Source organism: Astatotilapia calliptera, chromosome 9 (genome assembly GCF_900246225.1).
Source record: "Astatotilapia calliptera chromosome 9, fAstCal1.2, whole genome shotgun sequence".
Taxonomy (NCBI): domain Eukaryota; kingdom Metazoa; phylum Chordata; class Actinopteri; order Cichliformes; family Cichlidae; genus Astatotilapia; species Astatotilapia calliptera.
The window spans coordinates 9,984,533-10,006,462 of NC_039310.1; the positions used below are offsets into that span (position 1 = coordinate 9,984,533).

Below are 21,930 nucleotides of genomic sequence, written 5' to 3' on the forward strand. Positions count from 1 at the left end.
ATCAATTCTACAACCCCTGATGTATCCATTAGAGGACGGATGTGTGTTAGAAGCTTTCTTTTAGCTAGTTTACCATTTGTATACCATTTTATTAACTCGTGACCAATTACAGTTATGTCTCTATCACATTTCATTTATATACAGGTTTCAAAGGTAATGCCCAGAGAAATTACCAGGATGCCCCGAGTGGCAAGACTTCCTTGGCAACTGACAGTAAGGTTGTTTTCAGGTCTTTGGTTAATTAAAACAATGAGCATTTGACCTGGTGTGGCACCAGAAGAAACCTTTAAGAATCACCACAGACATTTCCATTTTATCCAGAAAACAAAAATTTGCGTCACATTTGACTGTAATCTATTCAGTATCTGCAGCTATTGTCACTCAAAGTCATAAACGTCAGCAGCAAAAGTAGATAAGATATAACCTTTGTACATATTTTTGCTCTGACACATCCAGGAGAGATCTCATGAAGGTTCATGCACTTGACTTGCCCTTCTAATCTGTATAATTTAGCTGCTGTGTGGCAAAAACATGTGGCCAAGACGTTGCCATATCTGAACTGGCTTATTCAGCAGATGTACCAGATGAGCATCGGTACATTTCAGGTTATCACACTTCACATTTTCACCCTGATTTTTCCTGCGCCATCCTTTGCCGATAAAAACGGACAAATACGTGACTTTTTGCACTTCGAAAAACATTGTTGCCCCTATACAGGATATTGTCGAGGCATCTGTCAAAAAGATGAAACCGTCTGATGTCAAGCTGAGATCCACTGCTGAAATGGCAGATGTTAACAAGTGCTTTTAGTGCAGCATCTGAAAGTCAATAAGGACGGATGAAAGAGGAAATGCCTCTTCTCTGACAGGCTATCACTCATCTGATCATCTGCATGAAGTGTGTGGGTTATTTTTAGAAAGGCAACAATATGAATTGTGAAAGATCTGGAAAAACATAAATGCAGAGTTAGGGAGTACTGAGCGCTGCGCAACCGACGAGTTAATGTAACTGCTGTGGTTTTACTGGGGCCAGTGAGTCACAGTCAGGCTGCTGCTTCATTTCAGAGTTCACATGATTCAACGGATCTTATTCTTACTGTCAGAAGATTTTCTCTTTCACCGTTTAAGTAATTCGTGTTAACAATACACTCAAAAAACCCTTTCGGTAAGTGCTACTGAAGGCTGCTGAGGCCAAAGGGAAGCAGTTAATGTCTGAAGTTTCGCTGATGAGTGCATGCTGGAAAATGAAAATATTGCCCTGTGTATATTAATGTTGAGGCAACTTCTTAGTCAACAGGCAGTTTGCAAAATTCCACTTCCTCTTAACCCTTCCTGCTCCTCTGAAAGGCCAGGATGAGGCCCCTTTGTGCCGGACTTACTGTTGAGCTAGAAAAGAGCTTTCTTGATTATCTGGCTAACAGAAGCTAGAGACAACTTTACAGGCTCATTTAATGAAATTACTGTGACATGTTAAGGTCAAAAAAGGCAAAAACTACTACGGTACACAGATTAATGTACACAGACCAAGAGGATTTAGCTAACCCTTTAAATCATCTTCAGATAAAGATATTATGTTCAGCTGGGTCAGTTATTATCTGGGGATTTGTAGCTAGGTTTGTGGTCCACAGCTGCTAGCGCTGCAGCATGAGGCTCTTCTGGGAGATGTGGAAGTCACCGGAGAATAGGTCAGGAGAGAGCCCAAACACCGGGGTAAAGATAGTATGCTATATTTTCAAATTAAAGTAGCCTGAGAATCAGTGGGGTCAGTTTTACATTAACAAAATCTCTGCAGTGATCGAAGCAGCTGGCTCTAAAGTATAGTGGACATTATGAATTTATTTTAGTCCTCGGGTTCAACCTCTCCTCCCAGTTGTGGCCCAGTAACTGCCTTGTAAATACTGTTGTGGTAGCACGTGTTCAAACCAAAGAACGCTTTTGAAATAAGTCTTCCGATGTCTGAATTTTTACTTCAACAAAAATCTGTTTAGTATGTTCTTCTGCACATAAAAGAAGGAAGCAGTTGCTACAAATGTATCATCCAGCTGATTCGAGACTGTGTGTGTTCCCTGCTTGTCCTGCCCTCTGGTGGTTCCATCAGTGAACATGAACACTCGAGAGTGAGGGGAGCAAATTTACACGCATCCAGTCTCTAAACACTTTATTTTATGCACCTTATTGGGGTTTTTTCTTCTTTTTACAACTGTGTCATCTTATCAGTTACACGCACAAAACAAAAAAGCAGCCGAGGGATAGCATACTGAAATCTCCCAGAATGTAACAAAATATTTTGGAGAAATTGTCTACATAATAGTTTGAAATGCATGTTTATGGGAAACTGATGAGGGATGTTAGTAATGGAAAAAAGGTAGATTAAATGTTAAATGTTTTCTTTCAGGCCTTTAAATAAAAATAAAAAAATCAAACACCAAGCTGACCAAAATCACCAATGTGTCAAACGCAGTCGCTGTTTGTGGATGATAAATATTCGACCTAAATTGTGCATGAGCCGAGTACAAATATCAGGATTGAACACTTGTAGAGGAGGCTTATCTGACAGCCTCAATACTGCTGGTTTAGCTGCAAAAAGGCACTGACTGTGAGAGGGCACATGTTGTCTCGAGGCTCCGTGTGAGTAAAGCTGACTGACAACACTGTTACAAACAATTCATATTCAGGCTAAACCACAACAGCTGCTACTGCATCACAAGATCGTTTATAAAATAAGACTTTAAGAAGATCAGCATCACTTCAAACTGAAGTGCTTTTTTTTTTTTTTCCACCAAATTAAAAGTCTTCTCTGTATCACTACTTACACACAAGAACAAAAATGCAAGGGAAAAACATGACGGTCACCATCTGAGATATATATATATGCTGTAAACAACGTTTGTTTTTCCAAAGTTACAGTTTGGGAGATGTTCTGGCACATGTTTCAGGTCGTATGGCATCAAAGAGAAAAAAAGGCAAGGAAGCAGGTTTTACAAATGTATGGCATACACATGAGAGGATGGGTCAGTTTGCTTTCCCTTCTCTCCATTTTATTCATCCCAATTCATGTCTGCAACAAGTGGCACGCCTCCTTCCTGCAAATAAAACTCATTCTAAACGGCTGAATGGAGGAGAAAGTGACGCCTGCCCCTGCATATAAATATGAGATCACAGCTGGTTACTGAGGGCTGGACAGATAGAGGGGCAGAGAGAGAGAGAGAGAGAGAGAGAGAGAGAAGGGACTGTGGGTCTCAGTTAAGCAGCTCCAGGTAGGTGATTGGCACTTTGCCTTTCTGGCTGCCTCGCTCGCCCATGAGCCAGTCTGAATCCATGCCTGGGACGCTGCTGACTACAATCACCTGGAAGCACAAATGCAAAACTGCATTAAATGATCACATCTGTTTTTCTATTACAGGCACTCTCTGAGATGCACATTTGTTATAGATAGTGCTATTTTCAGGCGGCTCAGGCTGCAACGTTAGCTCACAATTGCAGCGTCAGACTGGGGTTTTTTCTGAATGTAAAATAAGGTAAACTTGCTTCATGGTTACTCAACCGCAAGGAAGAGGAGTGGCCTATGTTCTGCTGAATAGAGGTTATGATAGAGGAACTGCTACAGGACCATGCGGTTAAAGACACGTGAAGAAAATGACTAAAATAGGCTTCTCAATCTTCTGGATTCTTGCATGAAGTTAAACTGAGAAGGAACAGTGAATATTTCATCCTCACCTCATCAGCCAGCAGGGAAAGCTCACTGCTGTTGCCAGCATCGTAGTCATAAAGGACCCGGGCTTTCCGGCTGCCGTTGGAGCTGCGCAATTCACTGAATCCAACTGAAGCCGAGGAGCTGCTGCGGCCTGCAGACACACTGGGCAGGGAGGCGGACATTGGTATGGTGGGCACCGAGATGCTGGCCCCGCCCGACACTGACGATTGGTTGTTGTTAGAGAATGATGTGGGGAAACTGGAGGGAGGAGGAGATGATAAGCAACTGTGGACTGCTGGGGAACCCCAGAACCACAATGAGTGTTTGAGTTCAAGTTCAGTGTTATCTCTCTCTCAATTAAATTTGTCAGCATTACTCTTTCATTTTTTTACAGTTCAAAGGGAGGAAATTTTTTGCAACCCCTCCTCAGACTTGCTAACTTAGATATTAACAAACACAAATGACAAAAACATCGTTAAAACACTTTTGTTTGACGAGTCAGGCTCTAAAAGTGAATAACATCAAAATGATAAGGAGTAGAATGACTCATCTTCTTTACAGTCAGAGTACATTAAAACTATTATGAGTAATAACAAAACACAGGTTCTGTTTGAAAAATACTGATGAGGATTGCTTGTGCACTTTTCACAGATGCTCCAGTCCTGTGGTTCAGAACAGCTACGTATCATCGCTGATATCAAAAACCTCATGTTTTCTAACAGCAGAGTAAGATATATTCTTGACATAAGGAATGAAACGTAGCAGTAGTATTTCACCTGCCAAGCTGCTTTTGGAGATCCACCATGTAATGGTAACACTGTGCGTAGTAAGTAGTCTCGGCCTCCACAAAGTCATTCAAGCAGCGTAGGTGGTGTGCCTAGAGGTGAGACGGCATTAGTGAAACATCAATAAGAGGAAAACAAGAGTGCAGTCCTCCCAGTGTTAAACAATGTTTTATTTACTTGGTTTCATTTTTCAGACAGGCAGCAGCACAGAAAGCAGCACTATAACACAGTAACAGTGTTAGCTGGGCTACATTAGGGCCGTACACCACACGTCGACTAATCGTTGCCATTCTTACTAGTAGGTACCACATGTACTAGTCGTGTAATCTAATTGTTAACATTTTAACTGAAGCCCAATGCTGGTAAATTGTTGTGTCTTCCACAAGATGGAGCTGCAGCCTCCACATGTTGTAGGAAAAAAAAACACCATAAATATTTGTTAAGCCTATTATTGTTAGTTATTTTGAACGCAAATAAATGAGATCATGATACAAGCGGTGGAAACGAGCTTCCTCCTAAAGGTGGCTGGCCTCTGCCTTAGAGATAAGCTGAGGAACTCAGTCATTTGGGAGGGGCTCAGAGTACAGTTGCTGCTCCTCTACATTGAAAGGAGCCAGTTGAGGTGGTTTCCTCCTGGGGTAGAACCAGGACACGCTGCAGAAAACACATCTCTCAGCTGGCCTGGGAACGCCTCTGTGTTCCCCCCAGATAAGCTGGAGGAGATGGCTGTAGAGAGCGAGGTCTGGGCTTCATATCATGTTTAATATCAGTTTTTTTCCAAGGTTTTTTCTTCTTCTTCATCGTCTGTGTGAAATGTTCATAATGTGCAACGTTCCTTATGCACAGTGTGAGGTGCCACATAGTGTACCGGCACTGAAACTAGGATTCATTACTGAAGAATGTGGTTAATGGTTTCAAATGGATTTGTTTAGACAGACATTGTACATGAAAGGATCCTGAAACCTAACTTGATATCTGAGTGTTTGTAGACTAACTAGTCAGTCAGTTTAATTAAGAACTAAGAAATCAGTCACCAGGAACATCCTTACTACATACATGGGTGCTGCTGACGCCTTCTAACAGCAGTCTGGTGATTTCTGCCTGCCGGTCGAACTCGCTCTGGGTCATCTTGAGTTCCTGCTCTGCCTGTGAATGAAGAAAGGAAACTATAATTTACAGAAAAACCTCATTTCAAAACTTTCAAGGCTATGGATGACAAAGATGACACAGATAAGGAAAAGCGTAGGCGAGGCTAAAGGAAATATGATTTAAAGATGGAAAAAAAAAAGAAGATGGGTTTAGTTGGCAGAGTGTGGATCTGTGCTTTTCATAATATACAACTTTTATGGAATGAGTCAGATGTCTTTAAAAAAAGGAAAAATAACACGATTTGCAGTATGGATAAACAGGGACAAAGACACAGCTGAACATGACGTTTCCTTTTCCGTATACTGAGCAAGCCAATTCAATATGAGGTCTGCTGGGATGGCTAAGAGGTCCAATAAACATGTGGACAATGGCCTCGCTGTCCTACTTCACAGGCTGAGGGAGAGCTGTGGAGGATGGAAGCTTCTGCAGTGTTTGGTCCCTGTCAGGTTTGTCTGCAAGGATTTCATTTCCATGAGGTATCACAGCATGTGTGATGGAGGAGATGGAGAAATCGACAGCAGCTGTTGACACTACTACCAGGAGGCTTGGTCTGTGCGTGTGTGTTCAGTTCAAAGATGGCTCCAACATTCCACTCACCTCTGTCACTTCCTCTGCTCACATCTGCTGCTTTGCGTTTTAAAAACAGTGACACAGTAGTTAGAGCTCCAGCTGCTGCACAGCCACAGCCAACACAAAACAAGCGTACACACTGCGTTTGTGCGAAAGTGCAACAGTGGCATGCTCTGACAAAACCGCACCGTGATCATGTAGCACATCAACTGTTTCTCCTCAGACGCCCGCTGATCTGTGTGCTACCCTCCTTATGTCACACCATGATTCAGCTTAAGATTAGAGAAACGACTATTTACGTCTCACATGTTTAGTTTACAGTGTTCTCACTCATGAGTGAACATGTTTACTCAGATAATGTGGATACAAAAAGCTGTTTTTAGAGATTTAACACACAATTAAAGCAACAGTACTCACTAGACTGTGCTGTTTGAAAATGCTACATTAAAACACTTTAAATATCCTACAAGAGATAATAGAACAGACGATCATAAGGAGGAGGAAGTTATGCTCACTCTGTTTCAGTGAGATTGTTTCTTCCCAAGGGAAACTGTGAGCAAAAGATACGAATGTTTTCTGGAAACACTGAAGACTGGGACTGCTGGGATACTGTCATCTACGGCTCTTACATGATACTGTACTGCTTCTGTTCAGTATTTGTACAGCAACACCGGCTCAGACACATCTAACCTATTTCCTTACTGACAACCTGAATGCTTTAGATGTAAGCTGAAAATAATTCAAGCCTAAGATGATAAAAAAAACTGAGGTCATTAGTGAGACCATCTTCAGACAGTCTTAGCTGTGAGAGTCATATCCCCTTAAACAAAATCAAAGCACATAAATACCCATTAACATTACAGAAAACTCTTTTTGCTTGTAGACAAAAACAGTTGAGCACTACACATTATGCACGTAGATTAAAAATGAATACATACCATTATATTTAGCACTTAATAACTTAAATGTTTAAACAACTTTCTGAGCTCAGTTTGAGTGGGAGAGCAGAGAAAAATAGGGGCAGCTTTGAATTTGTAGTAATACACACATTACAAGACATTACAGCCAAATATGCACTCCTCATATACGGTTTAATGTTATATTGTTAATTGGCAATTATGTGACAACAGTGGAGAAGAACACAAGAGTTTCTACTAAGAGCGAATATGTAATAAAATATTTTTAAACACGTCACCACTTATATTTCATTCATTGGACAGTTTATTAGGTTCAACCACTCATTAACACAAACCTAAATCAGCCAATCACATAGCTGATGGCTTACAGCCTTGCTGAAGTTCAAACAGAGCATTAAAATGAGCATTAAAACTATTCAGTGACCTTTTTTAACATGGCTCAGGATAACGTACCATATCTCACACAGAGTTATCAGATGTCAATCCAAACTAGCATCCTTGGGATGTTGTGGATTTGCATTATAGACCAAAATCTCTGAAGATTGTTTCCAGCTCCTTGTTTTATGCTTGCCAGGAAGAATTAAGGAGGTTATGATGGCAGAAGAAGGTCCAACCTAATAGTAACAACGTGTACCTAATCAATTGGCCAGTGAGCTTACATATTAAACAAGGCTTTTACGTGCAAACTGTGGCACACCATGCGGTACAAGGACAAATACATGCTCCTCACACCCACACACACCTACACCCACACACCTGGCCACCTCACAACCAGAATAAGGACATGCTTTGTTGCCACACTTGGTTTAATCAAGAGTTTCAACAGTCTGTCTGAAGAACATGAACACAAAGCATGAGATTAAATTAAGAAAAGGGAACTCTAAAACTTCCCATGGTGGCTCATGTGACTCTTTGCATGTCACAAGAAATAAAATGGTCAGCCTTGTGTTGTGTAACATAGTGTGTCAGGCAGTACTTGTGTGACTTCAGACAGAGTGACAGTGGGACACGCCCAATAGATTTTCTTCCCCAGTGAAGACGTTAGCCAGTGAATGTACTAAAAGCAGAATTCACTAAGCTGTTCTATCAGCGTGTGTGTGTGTGTCCTTACTGCAGCTCTTGCATCAGCCATCCTGGCTTTCTTTAGTCTGGTTTTGGCTGCATCCAGATCCAGGCGTTTAACCTGCAGCAGCTTCCTCTCTTTCTGGACACAAATCACAACACAAAAGTCTCACAGATAAACGACACATGGACACAGCACAGTGTAAACAAGGCTTCTACTTCATTCATCAGGTGTTTACTTTAGATTATAACACGATTATAAGGGCTTGTTTTCTATAATCACAGTGTGGGTTTGCACACACCTGACAGTCTGAACACTAGACTCTAAACTGAAGTGAGCATAAAGTACAGACTTCAACAGGATCTTTCACTACTTTGTAAAATAATGGCTATAATCATTAAAGCTATACTCGTTGACCCTCTGCAGCCATCACTGTTGTGAATGAGATCCAGATTTAAAGGTCAAAGTCCGGGAAAAAGCGAAAGTGATTCAGGACAGGTAGCCTGCGGGTCCAACTCACCAGAATAGTTTTGAAGTCGCCCTCTAAAAAGTTTCTGAACGGTGTCAGGAAGTTGATGGCGGCACTCTGGATGAACTCCCGTTCTGCCCCACCAATCTGCTTCTCCGTCTCTCCACATTTTATCAGAGCGTTTCCTACAATGGTCAGCAGCAAAAGGAAAGTTTAGTGCCAGCAGAAAACCTGGGAGGGAGAATGGTGATATTGTTTCAGCTTGACACTGATAAAGGGCCTGGCTGGGACTGAAAATAGCAGAAGATGGTTCTCAAATCATCAAAATGTTCTTTAAAGCAAACAAACCAGAGTTTAACTCTGTTTTACACGTCTTCATGAGACAGAATACTGGAATACCAAACAAGCTGATGATGTTTTGAGAAATATTTAGAGATTTTTAAGATTAGGCTTAAAAATCTTTCCTTCTGATAAAGCTTATAGTTAGGGCTGGACCAGGTGACTGGATCCTTAGTGATGCTGCAACAGACCTAGGCTACTGGGAGTGACCCATGATGCACTGCATTTCCTCTTTGTTCACACCACCCTGCATGTAACCAGTAGTTATTATTAATCTCTGGCTCTCTTCCACAGTGTGTCTTTTGTCCTGTCTCCCTCCCCTCCCTGCTAACCAAGTAACTGCCTCCCCCTGAGCCTGGTTCTGTGGGATGTTTCTTCCTGTTAAAAGGGTGTTTTCCCTTCCCACTGTCAATCGTGCATTTATATTCTATTAACAACTGAACATCTAGAGCGACCGTAATTTCTTTTAGTCTTTTGTCCATTGTGTAATGTCAGGAGGCTTGCTAATGATCAAACAGCTACTCTGACCTGAGTTGCTATAAGGCCTCTTTTAGTTGCCTTTGTAGGGTTTAAACTAATTTTTTGTTAAAGATTCAAATCAGCGAAATAAAGACCACAAAGTTTCAGCTCAGCTGGTGCTCCCAGTAGGACTGGGGTTATCTCAGGTTGATTGCTCCGACTGTGCAAATTCTCATTAAACTCACAACAACATTACTTTAAGAAGGACAACAAAAAAAATCTCCATCAATAGTAGCTAATTATTTCTGGAAAAGGAACAGACTACCTGGGAAAACTGGGGCATGATTTAGGTTTTTCTGCCAGATTTGCTGTTTAATGTATGAAGCTTTGTGAGTGAACAAATCAAAGCCAGAGTAGCTTTGGTCTATCGGCTTTCTAACGGCAGATGCATCCAGCCACAGCTGAGACAGGCCTATTAGCATTATTCAGATATCATGAGCCTATGTGCAAGTGCAGAGTACCTGGCTCAAAGTCTTTTCCCATTTTAATACAAAAAACAAAGTGAAAATCATTAAATATGGTGCAAATATTAGGTTTTTATGCGTATTTATAATTCATGCAGTCTAACTGGGCTAGCCGCTCTGTAGCTGATTTATTTAATCTGGAGGTAATGTGCAGACTTTCTTTCCCTGAGCAAAGACAGTCTTTGATCGACTACAGCCCCAGTACTTGTCAGTGTTTCACCGTGGCACTCACCATAGGCAGTTCCAGGACCAAATTCATTCCCTGATTCAATCATGGACTGTCCCAGCAGCTCATGATTGTTCATACGTGTGGGGACCTTCTTCTCCAGTTTCTCATAAACAAATTCTTCTAGCCGGACATCTGCAGAGCGCAAGGAGAAAACTCAATTACAAAGTCACAGGACTACAGTGAGCGAGCCAAATGCAGGGAGTGACTTTAGTATGCTTCAGACAGCCCGACTTAAAGACCCACACTGAAAGCTTTCATTGTGACAGCTATGACAAACTACAAGCCAGCGTCTCTCGGAAACCGCTGTAATTTGTTTCATGTTACTACATCACATGAAAGATTATCTGTGCTGTGTTTAACGTGAACACAGTAAAATCCCGTTTCTATGACTGTTGCACAAGACTGCAACCGCCAGATGGTCGGTCTGTGTTTGTTGTGCCTATGCTGGTGTTCGGCTGCAGAGATGCAACATCATGGTGTGAAGTGAGGAGGATGCACAGCTGAGTTTACAGACTTCACAGGCACCCTACATACCCGTGGAAGTCAAACACCCTCTCTGAGAAGTAAAGCTTTTAATGTGAGCCTTAGTGGCAGCGACAAATCTTTCATCTTTATTGAGCTGCTCTTCAGGGAATTCCTGATTCCTGAATATCAGGTTGCAGGTCTATAAGAACATTGTGTGGGTGGGTGCCCTGTGCTGCTTAGAGATGTCAGTGTCAGTCCTTCGAAAGTCAAAAAGAGTGATCTTACTGGGGTTGGGCTGTAGTAAGACTTCTGTCTGCTTCATAATCTTTTCTGTCCATTGCTTGGTGCTCTCAGCTCTGATCAAAAGTTTCTCCAAATGGGCATCCAATTCTGTCTTTTCAGCCTGACCAAGCTTCTCTTCTGTAAACTGAAAAATTAAAAAATATGCGTTTACATTGCGCATGCGAGTTGTAGCTTTCACAGATGTATTCAAAGATACACACAAGACGACTGAGAGTAAAGAGCTAAGCAACGTTATTAAGCTCGGAAAATAAAGGTTAGCGCTATCTGCCAGCTGCTGTTGATAGCTTCATGTGACGGTGTTGAGGCCTTCAACGATAGTTAAGTTGAACAAATAGCTTAGTGTTAACACAACCTGGGTGACGCACGTGCTTTTTAAATACATCCTACAATGCAAATTATAGAAATTAAGTTACAATTAGGTGTAACTGCTAAGCTACAAAGTAACAATCACGGTAACGTTAGCTCTTTAGCAAGGAAGCTAAGGCTACCTCACAGTGGCTAACATTGGCTAGCAACAATTCCTATGAACTAAATGAGTAGACTTACTTGTACCGCTCGGCTCAGAAAAGTACCGGCGTCTGCGGCTAGCCGTTTTACATTAAAATCCATGGCACAGCAGCGAAAGTAAACACTTAATGTTAACAACTGGCTTGTCTCGCCCTCAAAGAGCCATCACTATACAAAATGTCATTGAAGCAACTTTTTTTTGTCCAAGTTCCACCCAGCTGTTGAGCCAGGCAAAGATAGTATAGTGACAAGATTGTTCCCTTCCATCCATCCATCCATTCGCTTCCGCTTATCCTTTTCAGGGTCGCGGGGGGCGCTGGAGCCTATCCCAGCTGTCATAGGGCGAGAGGCGGGCTACACCCTGGACAGGTCGCCAGTCTGTCGCAGGGCCCTTCTATAACTTGTCAGTGGATATTGCCAATGCGCATAATAATATACGACGATGGGTGGGGACGTTGAAAATGCAGTTTAGATGATGCGAGGGACAGCACTTGCCTGAAATTATATGCAACTGCTGAAGCAAGTGATTTTTGTTCTAACAGCCAAACAGTACCCTGAATATTCAAAGGTCGCCGTATGACCAAAGGAATACAGTAGCGAGTAGGAGATTTCTCTCTTGCTTTACAAGTAATCTTTGGATGCATTCACGTCACACGGAAACATTAGCCGCCATTGTATTTATTTTGATTTTGTACTTCTTAAAAAAAAGCGAATTTTAAATTTTTTGTCTTTTTTTTAAAATTCTGCTTTTTAATTTAACTGAGCCCGATTTCCTTTTATTTTATTTACTTATTCTAATTTTCTCCTGCAACACAGGAATGTCCCAGCCTTTGGGAAAAATAAACTATTTTTTATCTTCTAAACTATAACAACTTTTTCATTTTATACTTCTCACTCATTCTGTAAACATTTCAATATAAGCTAGACATGGGGGGAATTCAGTTTTAACGAGGGCAAGTTTTTATCAGGGTGCTAACAGTAAAAAAAAAAAAAAAAAATTATTTCTTTTTTAAGTCACGTTAAGTTTCTTTTTTAAGGCCTTTGCCATTTACTTTCTCATATGCCTTTGGTAACTGTGTGAAACTATTCTGTGAATCTTTCGTTATTATACCATAAATACAAATACAAAAGATTGTTGTTAATAATAATAATAATAATAATAATAATTCTTCTTCTTCTTATTATTATTATTATTATTATTATTTAAGGATACATTATTTCTATGTTTGACATCAACAGGAGGAGGTGGTGTTGGTTGGGTTTGTGGAGGCTCATTTGCCTCCTATAAATTAATTTGCAATTCCACTGAAAGTAAAGTGCACATTAGTGCACACACAGAACTGTTAAGTACACTTTTCCATAAAATCTGCTGACACATGTGCTGTACCCCATCAGTAACACAATATCTTTTGCAAACATCAGCCCTTTCTCCAAAAACATCTTAACAAAAGCAGAATTTGGAATAACAAAAACACTCTTCAGGTCTGGATGTGATTATGCCAAAGTGAGCCTGTTACCTGCTGTGTGGGAGGAAGTCAGGCAGAGGGAGACATCAAATGACTTCCCCTTGCAGGCTACCAATGCACAGTCAGCCTCAACCTTTCCACTCACCAAAGCCTTGGCTCTGAGATTTCTTCATCCAAACATTAGTGCAGTCAGTGTTTAGGAAACATAGCTTAAATTCACACATAGCTCCCTTTATTTCTTTGCTAAGATAACAAACAGTACCAGTTTAAATACATTGACTGACTGCGTTAACCAGTCAATCTCTGCATGTAAAACTTTGACTGGAAAAGCAACCCAGAGTCTCCAACGGCAGCCTTTTTTCTTAACTAAACTCACCCCATGTCAAAGATATCAAGGATTTGGCACTGCCTTATGTTTGGCTAACTTTCAGAAGTGTTGGGGCGGGTGCATTAAACATGTGAATATTAATGTCAGCACTTTCAGGAAGGCAGAACAGCTCCTGTGAGAGAGAAATAAGTGGCAGTCTCTGCGTGTTCCAGTAGTAAGTAAAGTGTATCTGCTCTTTCACTTCACAATAACAGAAAGTTCTCAAAGGAGTAAGAAGACAGAAACCCACTTAATGGTTCAGCAAGACTACTCTCTCTCATCAGACATGCTTCCTGAGATTAGGAAATCCCTACTTTCCACTCCGCAGGAAAGCAAACAGCAGACAAATACAAACGTCTCAGTAACACAAGTTTTTATTTGAGAATAGGTTATACAACGTTATTATTTAATTTCATTTTTTTTACATGATGCAGCTTCGACCGAGCAAATAGATTCGAGTTTCATTCAGCGCAAGACTTTAGAATGCAACTGTCATGGATGGCTGTGCCAAAGTACATCTGCAACTTGAGAAAGTCTCTTAAAATGCAATTATCCACAAATTCTACATAGATGATGAATTTATGGGGCCAAAAAAATTAAAACTGAACTATGATTACTGAATCTTTTTGAGCACTTTTTCAGCTAGCTCCAACAGCAGAGGGTATCTGAGCGTCCTCTTCCTCCAAGACTCTGGGATTCCCCGGAGGCCGGTCTGAAAGCACATCAAGATGACAGCTGAAAGTATCAAGCAAGCACAAAGCTCTCCGAATATCTGAGCTCACTGTGAAACTCATCAAAGGAGCTCCAGGAGTGCACAGAACAACATGCAAAAAAGGATGGATTTTCATGTCTCTTGCAGAGTAGATACATTTGGACTGGATTGTTCTTGATGGCAATAAATAAGTAGAATATTTTCTCCCATTAGTGCTGTATACCTCACATCTGTGCTGGAAGCTTGTGGCTATTCTGACGCTGGTGATATCCCACCTACAGCTGTGCAAATATTGGTATTGATGCAATGTCGTCTGGCTGACGAGCTCGCAGTTGAATGTCTTCACATTCTGGTGGTGTCACAGCTGTATGAGGTGCCGTTAATGTCTTTTCCCGATTCTGACTTTGCTGATTTTGTTTGTACAAAAGTAGCAACAGTATCCACTTACTCCATGTTGCCTTATCTTTTCAATGAGCAACATGTAAAAAGTGTCAGTGTTGAATGTAAACACTTTTTTTCTAGTCATACACTAATTTGGATAAGTGACCCATGGCTCTTTTTACGTATCCAACAACCATGTTCCTACAGTACCTGTGCCCCAAAACAGGCTCCAATGAAGGAGGCTCGACTGGCGGTGCATCCCCCGCAGCGCATGGTGTCTCTGACTGCTTCGTCCAGCTGGTTGAGTGTCAGGACTCCATGAAGCGCTCCCTGGAACGCACCGGGCAAAGCTGGAAACAGATCCAGTATGAATGGCACATGGTTGTATCCACGTTACTGGGCTCTTTAATGTTTTTACTCTTCCTTATGACGCCACACTATGCTGTAATTCAGTTCAAATTAGTTTCATTTATATAGTGCCAATTCCCATCAGCCAGTCAACACAAGATGCTTTATATTGTAAAGTAAAGACAATATAACAATGCAATATTAGATAGAACCCCATTGGACGACCCCTGTGCGCAAGCACTTGGCAACAGTGGGAAGGAAAAACTATGTTTTAACAGGATGAAACCTCTGGTAGAACCAGAAGGGAGGGAAAAGAGAGCAGAGAGAGAGACAGGACAAAAGGTACAGTATGGAAGAAAGAGACAGAGTTTGATAATAGTAAGTACAGCAGTGGTATAAAAGCACACAGGAAGTGAAGAAGAAAAGCTCGGTGCATCGTGGGAAGCCTCCAGCTGCGTAACTAAGGGAGGGTTTAACTGTAAAAGCTCTATCACAAAAGTAGAGACAGAGTTTGTTTCCTGACTCCAAACTGGGAGCTGGTTCCAAAGAGAAAGGCTCTGAAAGCTGAAGGTTCTCCCTCCCAGTCTACTTTTAAATACCCTAGGAACCACAAGTTAGCCTGCAGTCTGAGAGTGAAGTGCCCTGTTAGCATATTAAGATACTATGAGGTCTTTAGCGGCTTTACAGTATACTTAAAGTGTACATTATATTAATGGTGTGAACTGGCAAGCAGAACTTTCCACGTGTACATTAAGTATCTGAACCCTTTTAGCCCTGTAAAACCTGAGACACTCAACTCAGCGGGAACGGGAGAATGAAAAGCCAGGAGGAGGGAGACCATTAGTCAGGAGATCAAAGACTGGAGCGCTACACTGACAGGAAGGGTCCTGCTGCTGCCTGCTAGCTTACCTCATGTGTTTGTGAACACGGCAGGTATGAGCTGTTGGGATGTCTTGGTGAGGTTGTCCTTCACCTGGCTGATATGAGCTTGAGTGGAGACACGGGAACAGAGATGAGATTTTTGTTTGTTATTGTTTTTCTTGTAACAAATGACTTTTGACTCTGAAATACAAACTGCCAATTTTAAATGTAACCGTGTCCTGGTATGCAATATCTTCAAGTCTTAAACGAAAAGTTGATTTCTGTCGACATGCTTATTTAAAGGACATAATGGAGAAGTAATGCAAAGAGAACCACCAATATGCAGCTTTTTTGTAACAAAACCTACGATAGTGCCTTACATGGACTGTATGTACAGGTATGCAATGTACAGGCTTCAGTCAGCTGTGACCTTGGATTTGTTCATGGCTACAGATCACACCACATAGCAGCGTGTTGCCTCCTTCCTGACCATGTCTATACTGTCCTACCAAATCATATCTATAAAAGATAAATGCAGCTTATGTCAAGATAGTGGTGGACTGTGACCAATGCTACAATTAATCACTGCACTTAAGTGCAAACTTAAGGTTTGATTTAATGCAGTTTTATCACTCTTTTCATGCCATTTCTGCCCAGTGCAAGCTGGATATTTCCAAATGCGGTGATTATGAATGTTTGTGATAAACTGGATCATTTGGTGCTTTTTCATGGGTTTGGAAACTTAAGTTAAACAAAATATTTCATAACCCCTTGGATTAGCTGCAAAATGCGATAAAGCTGAAGCAAGACTTTTTATTTTTTGAGCTCATGGAAGCTGACTTTATAGGAATGTGGTTCTCACAGTTAAAGCAGTTAAAACATCTGTAAACATAAATAAAGCAGTCAAATACAACAAAACCATGAATGCAGCATACTTTAAATTCACATGCTAATAATGTTTTCTACTTTTTCCTGTTAAGTTTGTGAATGCAATTATTGTAAAGTATGATTAAAGTGAGGCATAAGCACTTTTGCTGTAGTAAAGGATTTAAAGACAGTCCATCCTGTGTGTTAATATTAGTAGTTAAGACAGATGCACCAGTTAGCATAAACTAACAGATGCACCAGTAAGCTTAAGCTAACTGGTACATATGGACAAAAAGCTTAATATCTTTATCCTTTTTCTAGCTTCTGAGTTAAAGCTAGCTTGACATTTTGTGATTTTCTATGAGTAAATATGCTACTACCTTTTCATTTTATTGTGAAATGTTAACTGTCAAATAGAAAAGTGATGCCACTCAAACATTTGTTGATTGAATCTAAAGCTATGAAGCTAGAAACTGCTAACCTTGGTTTAACATAAAGGCTTAAAGGGAAACTTTAGACAGTATCAAAGATGGACTTAGCTTTCTAGTCAGAAAAATGAAGCCAATGCATTCTATGTAAAGGCCACCAGATGGCGATATGCTTTGGTGGCAAAAACATCCTATAGAAATCTATGGGAAATTGCTTTGTGTCTCGCTCTCTGTGAACACTTTTTGGATGATTTCCCTGGCTCAGTCACTCAATTTAAGCTATGCTAAGTAAAAATTGAACAAATCTAAGTTATACTTTGTTTTGAAATATGGTATGAAACTACACACTAGTTGGCTAAGAATTTAGTCATTAGCCAATGTTTACAGTCAAAATTTATAGCCAGATCCTCCTCTCACTGTTACATTCCTTTTTTTCCCTTTTGTGCAACAAAGATGAAACACTTATCTCGAGGCTTCAAAGCAGGACTTGGAAACTAATGGCTGATTTTGCTGTAGCTCTTTTATACTGTCTCTGTCCAAGGGTTAAAAACATCGGCTAATCAGCAGCTCTATAGCTCATTAGTTGTTTGTTTAAACTGCTCACTCTTGGGCTATTTATAAGATTTAGTGAGAGTTGAGCTAGCCATTTCCCTCATATGCCAAACCAAAGCAGGCTAATCAAACTTTGGTTCTAGCTTTATATTTATATCCGTCTGTTTTCACGGCTGCTTCTCCTGTTCAAGAGTAACCTGCAGCCTATCACAGCTGTCACTGGGGAAGAGCCTATCACATGGTTAACAAGGACGGTCATTCAGAGCTAAGGCCATTTAGACTCACGAGTCAACCAGAAACACTCATATAGGTACTGGGAGAACATGCTAAAATCCACCCAGAAAGGTTCACCCAGAACATTCTTGTTTTTTATAGTGATCCTTCTATTTAAGAGTAGCATCAATCTTCTCCTGTATTCTTCTTGCATTATTCCTTTAAATTCCATATTGAATGAGTCTTCAAACCCTTACCAATGACAGCCTTGTCCAGCTCTTGAGGATTCGGTCTATCGGGGTCATTCAGCTGAGCCAGAACTGCATCCAGAGCGTTGGGATCTGGACCATTCACAATGAAATGCTCCAAAAACCTAATGTTGCACAAACAAAGTCAGACAGATGGATAGAGGCTTGCAATTCCCTAGCCTGCCATGACGTATCCACTTACCTCGCTGCAGCCAGTGTGACAGCCACACACATGTCATTATTCTGGGTCACGCGAATGGCTTTTTCCACTTTCTCCAGCATCTCAGGTCGCCCGGCGTACATAGCCACCACAGGAGCGATTTTAGTGACACCGTCTATCTGACAGTCCACGTCACAGCCTCAAAGACAAAACACATGAAGATCACAACCTTGCAAATCAGGGCATGGAAAAGTCTTTGTGCAGTTGTGATATTTACCAGTTTCTTCTTTGCCAGCATCGACATTTCTGATGAAAGCCTTCAGGCTCGCATTCCTCCATGGGCCATCGATGGGGAGAATTGCCTTAGGGCCTATCAAATGCAACAAACAGCTGCTTTATGAGGGAGGGAAGAATTGGTAGATATACAGCAGGAAGAAGAGGAAAAGAAACATTCCCTTGGATGTCCTGATGGAGCTGTTTAAGTTTCTGCAGGTGGAGCTCTGTTCTCTGTTCAGTCATGATGGCTATCGCTGATGACACAGCTCTTCTTATACTATTCCAAGAAGACATAAAACCATCTGCAGTTCATTGTACCCAAAGTGCCCCGTGGTGCTGTGGCAATTTACTGCACAACAATATTTATACGACACCCTGACAGCAGAAAAAACAGCCAATATTCAAAGTGCTGGACAAAAACCAACTAAAGAAGAAAAAAGGAAGTCTGACTGTGGAACATTTTCATGGAAAGGGAATGCCCCCATCAGCAGGAGGAAAAACAGCACGCACAGAGTTATCATGCAGAAACACAGGCTCCCACAAAGTTAATCACCACCTGTTAAGCTGGTGATTAACTCATGGAAATTGCAAAATTGATAGATGGCAGCCACACAAGCACAGTACCTCCTTTCTTTCTGTATGGATCATTCAGGGGCAGATCGTAGACCGTTCCCGGTCCAAAGAACTCATGAAAGCGCTTGGTCAAGTCTTCCACATTAACGCCTGTCGAAACGGGGCAATACTCTGCGTCAGTGTAAGTGGTTGTCACAGGCTGCACGTTAAAAGGTCATGGTTTAACAATGTTATAATCTAATAATATAAATGTTGGGTAACACTTTATAACACAGCTGATGACTGAGGGCACAATTCCCCAATAATTAAAAGGAATTTAAATGTATTTGCAATTATGTTACCTATAAATACTTAAAGGTAGGCACACTAGACAAGGAGGGTAACAAAGACATAATTACACTGTGAGGAAAACCTAAGTAGTATGTAAGTCATTTTTGTTTAAGTAGTAGTACATGACTTTTGGGTTTTTACAAGAAAGGGGCAGAAATATATTATTTAAGTAATCTTAAATGCTGCATAATTTCCTCGTAAAATTTCCCCATATGACATCATAAGTATGCTAAATTTTCACATCATGGTTTACCTCGTCTAAATTGCAGGTGTTTTACAGGAAAGGAGACTTTCAAGTTATGCAGAACTTAAAATTACCCATACACTATATAAAATTATTTATGATCACTTAAAAGTATTTGCACACTACCTAAATTTACTTACAGTAAAAATGTGATTTGTTACCATCTTATTCTAAATTCTAAATTAAACACGCTGGCAGGTGTATGACACACAGTTGCCGCCTGTCTGAGCGACTTTCACTACCTCCACACCGACTCAGCGACTCCAGCAGGACGTATGCCTGGTCTCCATAGCAGGTCTGCTCGCCCGTCGTCCTGCGGTAGAACGGATTCGCTGACTGAGGCCGAAACTCTGGACAGGGCTCCAGATCACGGAGCACTTCTTTCAGTTTGTCCAGGTCGTAGATCCAGTGCATGGGCTGGGCTGTATGTGTGTGGAACATTCAGTAATGGATATATTATTTCCCAGAGTTATTGAAAATACAGACATCCTAATGCATTACAATAACAAGCATGTTTTAACAATGGCAAACGGCAGTATGTGGTGTTTGGTTGCTATGCAGAAACTCTGGTTCCATAACATCATGGGTGAAGATGACATCCAGGCACCACCCCTGTGCTTTATCAGTCAATACAGATGCTGCTTAATTGTACTGAACACCAAACAAGGGAGAAAATGTGACGTATAAAGGCTTCTCAGTTTTACTCTAAGAAATAAACATGAATTCAACATGAACCCTGTGAAAGTATCAGGCCTATGAATTATTAGGATTCGGGGGACTAAAAGAGAAAGATCTGCAATATGTAAAACTCTGTTGCTAATTAACTCACTCCCGGTATCTGCACTCGGTTTATCTTACCTGCTGCATCTGCCACTGCTGCCCCGATAATGGCCCCAATGGCTCTGTCTGCAACACTCGAGGACATCTGCTTTCATTACAGCCAAACAGCAGTATAAACAGGAAATGCTGCATTCTTATATAAAATGGTTATTCTTATGATAATAAAGCATAAGCCATAAAAAGCAACTCTTGTCTGAAATGTCTGTAATTTTCATTAAAGAAACAGGAATGTTTCTCCGTGACGTTGGAAATGCTTTTATGTTGCCAGCAACTAAAATGCTTTGACATGTTTAATTTTAATTCCCTGCTTTCGGTGGGTAATGCTGCTATTGAAAATCCAGATGCACAAATAGATCTTTTATAATGGGATCAAACTTGCCTTCATGGACTTAAATGCCACCTATTTTGACAAGAAAAAGACGTTACCATGTAAACTTACACAACACAGCTTTGACTATATGTGATTATGTAACGTCTGGTGAAAAGATTAGAGGTATTCATGTCTATTCCAGACTTTATATCTATAGGGAGAGCATGCATTTACTGTATATGGTGCATCATAAAGTATAACTTCTGTTAATAACAAGAAAATGTTTTATTGGTTCCTACCTTACGTCCAGTCTTCTCCCTTTGCCATACCGCTTTAAGTGCTCTTGTGTCACTGACAGTTTAGGATAAGGGGAGGGCAATGATAAGCACACGGCAACTCAAGAAAAATGGAGGCCAACTGGACGTTGAAATGCAAAGAAAAGTATAAACGGAATACACGGGGAGGCTGATGATAATGTCATCAGTTCTAATGACATTATCAAATGAGATGAGAGTCTAAGATAGCCATTTAATAAGATTGCTGTAAAACATCCAGCCATTATAGATAGACAGACTGATTTCTCACAGAACCACACGAATGTCGAGTTTATGGTACATATAGTGAGAATCACTAAACTACAAATATCTCCAGCAAGCCATCCAGTTACTTCACACAATTAAAAACTAGACAACCTTGAATAATTTGGGTTCATCTCAGGAGTCCATGGTCATTTTGTATTTAAGGAGAAGTGAGAGTACACTTTCAGAGGAAGGAAACACACATTTCACATTCTGCAGACCTAACACTGGGGGTCACACCCTTCATCGTCTCAGTCTGGCTCTTTTATCACGCATAGAGTTTCCTCATTTGACTGCATGTGTTTAAACTCAAAACTGTTTGAATAACCTCTTTTTTTTTCTTTTTGGTTAACTTGCACTTAATAAACTCTACTCCAATACCGCCTGGCAAATTGCTCCCTGCAGAAAATAGCCCTCATAGACTCTCTTTGTCACTTTGATTTGGTATGCTCTTTTTCTATGTATCTTCCACTCCATTGCCTCCATTCTGACACTTTCCCAGCTGATCCTCTCCGCTGCACTGCTGCAGTAAAGCCTGGCCGGTCTCCATTTATCCCAGACCTCTCATGGGTATCCCAGGGCATTGATTTCTCTTCTGGCCTCCTAAAACAGCAAAATAGAGTACTAAGGGTAAGGTCAGACAATCAATACCAGTTACAGTTGCCGCCGTTGTTACGGTCGCCTTCGGTGTTACCTCTGGGTTA

The 21,930-nt window shown here is 40.9% G+C and overlaps 2 protein-coding genes across 3 annotated transcripts; both read right to left on the reverse strand.

Moving 5' to 3' along the window:
• Positions 1 to 68: 68 nt before the first annotated feature.
• On the reverse strand, positions 69 to 11,751 carry sh3glb1a (SH3-domain GRB2-like endophilin B1a). The gene is made up of 9 exons (XM_026179720.1): positions 11,512 to 11,751; positions 10,948 to 11,089; positions 10,201 to 10,329; positions 8,698 to 8,831; positions 8,226 to 8,318; positions 5,535 to 5,624; positions 4,470 to 4,570; positions 3,717 to 3,951; positions 69 to 3,346 (listed from the first exon to the last, which is right to left on the reverse strand). Exons 1-9 carry the CDS (start codon positions 11,572 to 11,574, stop codon positions 3,239 to 3,241), a joined length of 1,095 nt encoding a protein of 364 aa, XP_026035505.1. The 5' UTR covers positions 11,575 to 11,751; the 3' UTR covers positions 69 to 3,238.
• Positions 11,752 to 13,663: 1,912 nt separating this feature from the next.
• LOC113029751 (crystallin J1C-like) lies at positions 13,664 to 21,011 on the reverse strand. Of its 2 annotated transcripts, none has more exons than XM_026180740.1 (10): positions 20,948 to 21,011; positions 20,357 to 20,423; positions 19,741 to 19,920; positions 18,976 to 19,074; positions 18,353 to 18,445; positions 18,118 to 18,274; positions 17,925 to 18,040; positions 15,656 to 15,733; positions 14,609 to 14,748; positions 13,664 to 14,017 (listed from the first exon to the last, which is right to left on the reverse strand). In XM_026180740.1, exons 2-10 carry the CDS (start codon positions 20,421 to 20,423, stop codon positions 13,919 to 13,921), a joined length of 1,029 nt encoding a protein of 342 aa, XP_026036525.1. In that variant the 5' UTR covers positions 20,948 to 21,011; the 3' UTR covers positions 13,664 to 13,918. The 2 variants fall into 2 exon arrangements, with proteins under 2 accessions (XP_026036525.1, XP_026036524.1); XM_026180739.1 differs by lacking the exon at positions 20,948 to 21,011 and adding an exon at positions 20,718 to 20,738.
• Positions 21,012 to 21,930: the final 919 nt, after the last annotated feature.